This window comes from Acipenser ruthenus, chromosome 8, assembly GCF_902713425.1.
Source record: "Acipenser ruthenus chromosome 8, fAciRut3.2 maternal haplotype, whole genome shotgun sequence".
NCBI classification, from domain to species: domain Eukaryota; kingdom Metazoa; phylum Chordata; class Actinopteri; order Acipenseriformes; family Acipenseridae; genus Acipenser; species Acipenser ruthenus.
In genome coordinates, this window is record NC_081196.1 from 11036066 (window position 1) to 11047175 (window position 11110).

The window sequence follows — 11110 nt, forward strand, 5'->3', positions numbered from 1 at the left end:
TACTAATGCTTCTAGACAGTGATGGATAGATTTTGAAATCCTCGGCTAGCACTCATTTAAAAAGACTGTATTCAGAAAGCTGCTGTACATGTATACCACAACCATGACAGACATTCAAGTCTCTTAAACACTTTTTAGGAAACTTTCATCACTTCTCTTGAGGAAGATGTCAATACCTAATATGGTTTCAAATCCCTGCTTCCAGTAAGCCATTGCTGGTTTGCAGAATTACATTTTGAAGATGTGTCCCTGTGTAGGGTGTTATTTTTATTATATATATAGTGAAATGTATACCCAGCCCACTAATCATGAAAAGCCAGTTGTTAATAAGTTAACACAAGACATAACAAACTGCAGTTTTCAGTGATCTTTTCTTGCTTGTGTTATATAAGTCAATGTTGCAGTGATGCAATAGCTCTTGTTTTTCTATGTCTGCTACCCTGGGGATTTTAAAAGGGTTTCATGCTGCTGTAAATTCCATAATTGGCTTTCTACTTCTGTTCGATGGACTTGTTTTGTATTCTTCTTTGATCTTGGTTGTGTGAAAGACAAGGTAAGCAAATGTGATTGGAAATGTTATTCTTTAGGCATGTCTTTTAATTAATACTTAAAGTTTGCCCTGGAGGGGAAGAATTGATGTAAAAGCATGCCAAGCTATGGTATGCCTGACTTGAATTATTTTTTTACAATCAGGCATCCTTCAGGACTTAGGTTAGCTGAAACGCTAATTAAGGTAGTTTTATCGTTTTCATAGCTGTGACGCTCACATTTCTGTTTAAAATTCAAAGCAGCACTATGCTGAAAAATCCATATCCTTGTGTGAAAATGATGCCTATGCACGCTGGTATGTATTCAGCTATACAAATTCAGTTTTCAGATAGTTCATTGTTATGTTGTATTAATAAATATTTGAACAGCATTTCAGTGTTCAAAAAAAAAAAGCTAAATAGCTTAATAAACTTTTTTTTCGGTTATTTAATATAGTATGCACTGTGGAAAGTGAGTTAAATAATCAAAGCCAATCATATAGCAGCTTATTGAGGTCAGATAATCTTTCTACTCCATGGTGTTTGTGCTGTTGCCTTACTAGTTTCCTTTACATGAGAGTAGATGTAAGAGCTTCATGCTGATTTGAACTCGGCTCTCGCCAAGATAAGCACCAACTAAGACATAGCTTTACAGTAAACTAATGTGATCCATATGTGTCTCCATCCATTTGCGTTTCCTTCCATATGATGATGTAGATATCCTTCTGTCTGGTGTTGATGGCTGAAGTGTAATGCTGGCTCCAGGGATCAGCTTATTTTGCCTCCCCAGCGCATCAGCACACACAACGGCTGCGATGCTGGCTCTGGGAATCAACCACAGTTCGGTCTCCCCAGTGAGTCAGCATGACAACCGTCTGAATTGAGCTAAGTAGGTTACTTCTCTGGGGTCTTCAAGTGGACACCTTCCATCCTCTGTGTTTCGTCGACTAGCCCACGACACCTCAAGAGGGTTCGACGGTGATTCTAGCGTCCCAGCTTACTTACCCGTACATCAGCATTGCTTTCTTTCTATTGTGCTTGAGATCCCTGCCAGAATCTTTCCGTTTCAACCACAGCCAGTTGCTTCTCCTTTCTGCTGCTTCAGATAAGTTCTTCACTGTGTGACGCAACTCTTGGTAACTGAACCCAACGTCTCTGAGAAACAGGATTGTAGAGTGTGCCACAAATCCTCGACAACCCACCTCCACTGGGTAAACCCAGACTTTCCATCCTCACTGTTCTGCTTCAGCAGCTAGTTGAGCATACCGCAGATTCTTCCTTTCATAGGCCTCATCCTCAGCATCCTCCCATGGCACAGTTAACTCTACTAGGTGAACAAGACATGCTGATCCAGATCACAAGACAATATCTGGTCGAAGATTAGTGGTGGCAAGCTCAGGTGGAAAAGATAAGCTGTTGATCATCTAGTTTGGTTTTAACACCTTTTCTTGGTGGTTGCATGTAGGAGGAGCTGAACTGAGACCAAGATCCCCTCTTCCATGCTGAACTTGCCCCTTAATATCGCCAATTCGAAGGGCAGCCTTTGCATCTTCCACGGCTTTCTTTGCCGCCCACTTTCTTCCAGTTTTCAACACAGGTGCTGCCTCCCTTACACATTTGTCGCGTGACTCTACTAATGTCATTTCCAGTCGGACCTTGGCGCACTTAAACTCCTCGGTTAGTGCGGAGACTGGTAGCTGCAGTATTCCTTTACCATAAAAAACAGTCCTTAAAGTTTGATGAATAAAATAAATTTGAACCTGGAATTTTATATTTTATTTATTTAATTGTACTTTATCACTATAAAAAAATAAAAAAAATTAAAACACACCCCAAAGTATGAAAACAATAGTGCACATGTAGGTTATGTAATGGAAACCACACTTCAAGGTGTACTGTATATGGGCAAGCTTAAAATAAAGCTATATTATACCTCATGTTGCTGTTCGTTAGCCTTTTGTATGATGTTCTACAGAGTTAGCTTCACCCTGACTACAGCAGAAGGGGATTGCATAAGAAAGAGTATTACTTTACATTGGAGGAAAATTTGTTCGGGGTTTAAATGCTCAGGAACAGCAGGTCAACACTTTATTACAGTGACTTGGGTGCTGTTTGTAGCTGTTAGGATGTCAAAGTCATATTTCAGTCACCTGTGTAGGGGGTCTCGTTTTTTATAATACATAAAAAGCATTTAAATGAACCACATGTGACTTTAGGGTTGGCATGCTGAGCAGATTATATTTTTTCTGTTGCAGTTGATTTATTGCTGATTCACAGCTTCTCTGCAGTAAGAGAACACATACATATATAAGAGAACCTCGGTTTGCCGCTCCTCATATTTACAATATTATAAAAAACAACTTAACTGATAAACAATATCGAAAAACACACTCCCACTGGATGGTCAGTATTGATTTGCAATACATCATACAGTCTGTAGAAAGTGGAGCTTGAACATTTTTAGCCTTGGAATGCTCTGTTGCTTGCCTTTTGATAGTTAATAGTTTTTAAATCAATTCAGTGTTATTTCATTCTAGGTTATGATTTTTTTTTTTCAATCAAATTAAAATTTTGAGTTCACAGTTGACATTTCTTGCATGAATAGCTGCAAGGTTAGCCACAGGAATTCCCGCTTTGAAATTCAGATTTTAAATTAAAGGTTTTATATAAAAATTAATTAAAAAAAAGATCTAAAATTCATGTGGCTAAAATTCATGTGTGCATTATTGCATATCTAGAGAATTGCTTCTCCAAATTTAATGAAACATGCTAAGAGAATTGTTTAGCACAAGTTATTAAGTGCATCATAATCTGTTTGTCTGTGTGTAGTTTATGTCCACTTTTTTATAGTCCTGATGGGCCTGATTTGTGTTTACAGCCGTGGCGGGGAATGAAAGTCAATATGAGGGACTGTTATGTATTGTGTGGTGAGCAGTGACTCAATGGCCAACAAACAAATATAAGCAGTAAAGATGTTCTTACATACCTGCCTATGCCCCACTGGCTGATTTAAATACATTTGTATTCTAAGGATTAGTGTCAGAATTGTGAAGGCAGTGTTCTTCAAAGACTGCATGCAAATGCCAGGGTGAAAAAGGAATAGGAAGACGCTTGAATGTTTTGGAAAAGTCATTTATATGCCTTTCATTTAAAGTTGAGTGTTCTGCGGAGTAATTATACATGGTTGGTTTCTGCTTGCATCAAGTAAAAAGCTCATGGAAGTAGGAGGAGTTTTATGGATAGAAAATAATGTATCTGTTCCTCTATCACACCAAATGAGCAGCTCTCTAACCTTTGAAATTGATGAGGTGCAGCTATCAAATGTGCCCTTGAACTAGCTGAAATGTATTAGCTCTAAGGCGACCACATTTAGATTGTATTTGATAAACATGTAAACCACCTTCAGTGAAGTGAACAGCAACATTTAAACAACGGGCAGGGCCTTCTAAAGCAAAAATAAACAAATAAGCATGAACTGGGTTTTGGTATTAAACTGTACTTGTTAAAGGAGATGTGATTTGCACATGTGCTTCTGTGCTAGAGTAGAGTGTGGTTCATTTGAACACAACAGAACTTTTAGCACCTGTCAATTTGTACTTGAGATTCTTCCACACTACAGAATGATCTGGTACCTACACAGCAAGTTATCAATAAAGCTGTCAGACATGATGTTGCCAATAAAGCTGCTATAGATTAATACAAACAACATTTATTTTCAATTGCCTGGGGTCTCCTGTACCAATTAGCAAGGAAAATACATATTGTCTTAAAATGTTGACCATGAAAAAAATGTCACTTGGAGTTGTTATTTAGCAGGATGTACCTGTTGCTTGGTTCATTGTAGAGGCTGTAGACTAACCTTTATCTAGATAACAATATGTGAAAGTATGTAAAGAAACATACAAGTACAGCCGAAAGTGGTACATCTCTACTTAGCACAGAGGAAAGGGTTAAAGAAATATGTTTTTTTTTTAAAAAGAGTCATGTTATTACTTTATCTGAGAAGTATGCCTTTTTTGTTTCTTCCTAACATTGCACTGACAGCCTCATTATGCTTAATACACATTCCTAGATTAAATGACACCTGGCATTTCTGGTCCAATTTGAAAATAATAAATCTCAAGGTCAGTGGAAAATTACTGAGTGATTTATGACGCCTTTTGTCTTCAAATGCATGTTGAAGTGAGCAAAGCAGAAAGCAGCTATAAACATTACAAAGGAGGCTTTTTTCCCCTAATGTGCATTGTTCAGTTCATGTTTGGGTCGTCTTATTTAATTCTTAAATGTTTTAGTCCTAGTTATATGAATATTGTATGGCACATAAGTCATTTAATTAAACAGGGAACATTGTTCACCCAATAAGTAAACAATTACGATATGCCTGAACCATGAACTGCAGTTGATCTGTTTGTGTTTGTGTTATAAAATACATTTTGATGTCTTAGCCTAGAGCTACAGGGTCTTCTGGTTTGCATTTCAACCAAGCTCTCAGTTACTTAATCTAACTAATTATTGGCTTAATTAGTCAAGATTAACATGTGTTCCAGATCTTTAGCCACTGATGATGTACAGACAGCTGTAAAACCTGCAGGATTGGGGCTCTCCAGGACCAGGGTTGGAGATCACTGGCCTATAGTATTAATTTTCCTATTTAATATTGCAAAATAAAATGAAGTATAAAAGACTGTCTTATAACACTGTTTGTTTGTAAATCACAGATGAAAATAAACACAGAATGACATACCTCACAGCCAACTCTACTTCTAATTCCATCTGGTATTCTGAATTAATGTCCGTAAGGAAAAAAAAAATATGATGGGGTGTCATATTATTTTACCATTTTCAATATATCAGTTGTGAAAGAACATCTTAGATAAGTATCAGACACATTTATGCTAAAGGTACACATTACCCCCTAATGTAGTTGTTTGTGCAATCTTTTGGTTCAGGTCAAGTCGTGCATTTACTGGGAACCAACTTCTCAACTGGGAGACCAACTTTTTCTTGACATTGAACAGATGGTCAGCAGGGAATATACATTTACAGCATCTAGTTACCACTAATCGTGTTACAGAAAGGGTTATATTGTCATCAGTTTTACAAAACCTGTGAATAGGTGTGTGTGATAAAATAAGCAGTGGAACTGGTGGTTCTCCTATTTTCTCAAAGGTTTGTTTTCAGCATAATATTTGTAAGGAAATTGCAATGGTTTGCTATTTTGTAACACCATGCATGATGATGTTGTTTAGTACCTCCTGGAAATATGATGGCTGCATTACCCAGCTGTCATCTTTGAAGCTCAGTAATCTTAGTAATCGTATACTTAAAGGATTAATTGCTGGTGATTTTTCATCTTTTCTTTCTTATTTCCCTCATGCTGCTTGGTTTCATAGTCTGTAGAGTAAATTCATGTCAAGCAGCCTCATTGTCTCATCCACTTACTAACTCAGATTTTTATGAAAATTGGCACAGTTGCTGGCACCAATGAAAATACATGTTGTGAAAATTACCATTCCATGCCAAATCATCATGGCCCTTTTTAGTGATCTCTGACTTTCATTGCTTCCAAATTCAGGGCTAAATAGCTTAGCAACCTGGCTAGAGAGCAAGAATGTACCTCATTGTACAACATTCCCTGGAGGTTCCAGAATCAAATCAACCTCACACAAAGCTTCTAGTATTTGCTCGATCATGTTGTATTTAGATTATACACAGTGGTTTAAAGGTACAATTTTGCATCAACATGGGACCAAGTACTGTAAAAGAAATGTGTACTGAGCTGATTTTAGTGAAATTATATTCACTATATGGAACAGAGTTGTATAGGCAAGTAGACCTGCTTTAATACAGCATTGATTGTAAAACTAGATTACCCCCACCCCCCACCCCCAATTTTGTAAAGTAATTTTTCTCTGCTGTGCTTTCTACATTCAGGTGCTATAGCAGTGCTGATCCCGCGGCTTGATCTGGTCATCTCTTTTGTGGGAGCCGTCAGTAGCAGCGCCTTGGCCCTCATTTTCCCTCCTCTGGTGGAACTTATAATATTCTGTGACAAGAAATTCAGCCTCTGGATGGTCGTCAAGGATATTTTTATAGCAGTGTTAGGATGTATAGGCTTTTTAGCTGGGACTTATGTGACAGTGGAAGAAATTATCTATCCTGAGGCAACCACCTTCGTTCACGCCACTGGAGGCCCTGCTGTTTCTTTGAACACAACAGACCTTATAAGTGGTATAATGAATATTTCAAACCCATTAACGTCAGTGTAATGTTATGTAAAATGGCACAGGTAATAAAAGTAGGTAAAAAAAAATGGGAGAATATATTTTAATATAATTTATATAAGCTGATTTAAACACATCCACTTCACTGCTGGACATATCCACTTCACTGCTAAAAATAAATCACTTTTTAATAAGATGAGAGTATAAGAACTGGAATATGGGGAGGCTTTACTATCTTACAGTTTCTCACTTCTGTTCCTCTATCAGGAATGAAAGTGGGGGTGAAATTAACCACACATTTTGTCAAGCAGTAATTCTTTGCAAATAAATACAAAATTATCTGGAACAGATTGAAAACATTACTAGTGAAATATGACTAAAAGCTATTAACATCTTATATTCATGTTTTGTTTGAAATAGTCCAAATATAATGCATACTGATGGTACTTCTTATAGCCTAATTGACATCTTAACTAAAATGATCGAATATATCTCCTTAATTTAGAGATACTGTTATGTAAATAATTTATTGTTTGTTAGTTTTGTAAATATTGTGGTTTGTTGTGTGGGGTTGTTGTGTGTGTATGGTGTATAGTGGGTGTGTGGTGGTGGTTGGCAGGGATAGGGTTAATTCCTATCCTTGCCAAATACATATGAGAATGTGGCCAGGCGTTGATTGAATGATTAATTGTCAATCAACCCTGGCCACGTGGTATATAAGGGAGCTACACAGCTCCATTGGGAGGAACTGCCTGGGAGGGGAGCCCACATGGAAGGTTTGTTTGTTGGCGTTGAGTCTTTTCTTTGTTTTCTTAAGTCAGTGAAGGCATTGCTCTGCCTGACTCTTTATGTTTGATTTGTGTTTTTGTATAAACCTTTTGTTTGGCCCCGTGCCTATTTATTTTGTGTTTTTGTTTTATTTTTGTTTAATAAACATGCGCCCCAGCGCTTGAAACCTGCAGGTACTGTCTCCGAGTCTCTATCCACCCAGCCATCCTGCCACACTGTCATACACTTTAAATAGGCATTGTAACTGTATAATAAAATACAGGTGCAACAGCTATATGATTGTGATTAGCAGTTCTACTGCAGTCCTGCATATGGTAATAATTACCCCCATAAATTCAGATGATAAACAGTGCCCTTAGTACTGCAGTTCGTTCATCGGTATGTATGGCAGCGTGATGGTAATATAATTGAAATGGTTCATACTGTGTTCGAGTACCAGTTCAGGTCTGTATTGATATTTTACAGCTGCAAAGATGCCAAAATTGTTAACCTTTACTGTACAATGTCATAAAACACCACTGCATTTGTTGGCTACTTTGTAAGTGTAGCTGTATTTCATTCAGCAATGTTTAATACAAGGATATTACATCTATTTTATAGTAGGTTTTTTGAAAGAACAGCATTTCCAAGCATCTCAAGTGGTGCATCCCGGTGCACTTCCATCACCTGGTATAGAACCATAAGTGTGAATAATTTGCAGACAATCTCGTAACAAATTAGAAAGGTATTTCAAACATGAAGACATTTTTTTAAATCTGTTTTTAAGTTATATTTGGGACACATTGATTTGGACTGCTTGAAACCTTGAGCCTTAGAGTGCATCTACTGGTGGTATACAGAGGCACATAATCTTTTTTAAAAAACCACCTACCCTGTGCAGTGTTCTCCATGTTTGTGAAAGGAAAACATGTTGTCTTCTTCATAGATTTCATATTTTCTCTTCCCCACAGTGTATATAAAAACGGGTCAGCTTTTAGTAAACTTCCTGAAGGAAATGGAGACCTTTTTCAACAGGGCAGTTTACTCCAGTGTTTAATTTGCACAAGCGATACAAAACAGTGAGAAACACTAGGTGGAGTTGCATCATGCTAATTTGGTTTTGTAGCATTGACAGCTTTTTTCCCTTCATAAAATGGTGTAAATTGCAAAGCTTTTGTGTGATACCTACATCTTGGTACAATACAAGGCATATATAAAAGCAATGTTTTATAATGTAAGACTTAATTTACGAATGCAATTACATAGGCGACCAAACTTTTGAAAGATGTGTTGATAATGGTTTGTTATTGTAGCAATTTAGCATTGTGAAATTGTTAATATTATCACTTTTGCACATTAAAGAAATGGAAGGGACCATGTTATAAGCCTTTAACGTCAAATGATTCTCTATAATACTTTTTTATGGTCAACATTTTCATTTGTATTTGTTTTTGTATTTTTTAAAGAGAAATATTGTATGACTGTCTTGAAATTACACTACAAAATTAACGTGACTCGTCAGAAAATCTCCACAATGTGTACATGTAAGACCCTCTAGTTGTTCTGAGGGAAAAAACAACAGCACAATTTTAATTATGTTTTCTATGCATGAGATACAGAGAAACAGTATACCTCAGGGAGTGACCAAAAAAGTGCAAATACAGTGCAATCCAATTCAGTAGCTTTGTACCCAAGTGAATTTCTTTTTTTTCTCCCATGCATTATTGGAACCAAGGTCCTAACACTCAACCTGTTTACTGGTTGCTGAATTATTTCAGCCCAACAGTACTGCTAATTGTACTGCTCCTCTAATGACCCACCGTTTGGCCCTCCACTAGTACCATTTGTCCTGGTTTAGAAGTGCCACATATGGTTGACGTGACACAAAATTAGTAGAAGGAGACATGCTGTAAGTGACAGTAACAGTAAGTAGTGGAAATAATTTAAAAGTAAAGTGGTGTTCACGAATTCGAAACACATTCAACTATCCTACACAGAATATGAGATATTTAGTTTAAGCCCTCAGGTTAAAGATCTGTATGTAATGTTTTTTTTTTTTTTTCTTGTTGTTTTAGCTTCTTACTGCCTTTAATGAGGACCATCATTTAATATGCAAACTCATTAAAGGATTCCCATAAAACCATACCGTTGTGAGAATTGTGTCGAGGCAGTGGAATTGAATGAAGAGCAGTTTGCACCCTCTGAGAGCCTCTTTCATACCACATGCAATTAGGATAGCAAAAAAATAAAACAATTAAAAAATGTTCTAATTGTTTTCTTTGCTCATTAGAGGTCTGTTGAGGATATAGCCTTTTGTTAATTTATACATGGTGTCTGTTGTGTACTGATTCATAGCATTGGCCCTAGATACAGCAACACTGCATTGCAAATACTTTAACACAGAGCTCGAAGACTATCCTGGATAAACTTGTTTGGGGAAATAAAGCAGGGTCTTCATTTGAACTACATGTACAGGTAATGGCAAGCCACATACCTCTACCCAAACTCTGTTTATTGGATTTCAATAGTCCGTTCTGCCAATGAGAGGGTTGCACCCATATTCACAAAGGATTTTCTCAAAAGGAATACTTCAAATAAATAACTCAGCAGGTTAATTTAAGAGCTCCTAAATACACCTTAGTTGATTCTTGCAAATTCTGTAACATTAGCTGTTTCCAAAGAAAGGGGTGCAAATGTACCATGGTTGTAAATGCTTTGTGTATATGGCCCAGCATTTCCAGAAGCATATGTCCAATTCTTACTGTTTTTAAAATGCAACTTTACAGATTGTTTTTTTTAATATATATAGTGTGCCCAATTATTTTACCCCCAATTTAGAATATCCAGAAATGTTTTTCCCTCACCGCAGCAATTCCCCACACAGCTCAGGAGAACTGAAGATTCAGTGGGTGTCCTCCGATCCCACAACCAAGCCAGCTTGAGAGTGGATGTCAGCTAGCTACTGCCCTCTGGTGAACAAAGGCCAGCCCTACAGGTGTCTATTTGAGCTCACTTGGTGCCTGACCAGCAGGGTCTGCTGATGAGGAGAAACAGTCCCTGATGGTTTTGCCTCCCTAACCCACAAGAGCGGCAAAGCCAGTGTGACTATCCCTTCAGAGCTCCCCAGGAAAGGTCGTCGACTTCACACAGCCAGGACTCAAACATGCACTACCCTGACTGCATGACACCCTGCTCACCACATGGCTGTGCTTTTACCAGGTGAGCCACTCAGGGACCCCAAGGTTTCTCTTGTTTGATGGACATTTGTAAACCAAGTTTTGTTATAACCGTTACCTGAGAATCATATTTGATACAAAAAATGTTATGTTAGCTTGGCTTCTAGCACTTTAGAAAGAAACCTTCCTATATCCTTGGTGTCTGCCAAGTTTGGTTCACCTGACTTGTGTGTATCACCCTGCTCTGCCCTCTAAGTGTTGTATTCATTCTATTATTCACTAAAACCCTTTAAATAAATATTACAGGTACTGTAAGGTTTAGCTCCTCTCAGTGTCCTTAGAGTAGCTAGCTAGAAATGTTTGTTTTTAACTAACCCTTTTTGTAATGTTATTAATAATTCAGCATGATAGGAGG

The 11110-nt window shown here is 37.5% G+C and overlaps 1 protein-coding gene across 3 annotated transcripts in view; it reads left to right on the top strand.

Moving 5' to 3' along the window:
• LOC117406835 (neutral amino acid uniporter 4-like) overlaps positions 1-10851 on the top strand; it is a 125684-nt gene extending 114833 nt beyond the window's left edge. For 2 of the 3 annotated variants that reach the window (XM_059028479.1, XM_059028480.1), the window contains one exon: positions 6462-7712. In XM_059028479.1, coding sequence (XP_058884462.1) covers positions 6462-6796 — 335 coding nt within the window. In that variant the 3' untranslated portion in view covers positions 6797-7712. Of the gene's footprint in view, positions 1-6461; positions 7713-10388 lie in introns of those variants that run through there. The other variant, XM_059028481.1, reaches the window with a different exon arrangement.
• Positions 10852-11110: the final 259 nt, after the last annotated feature.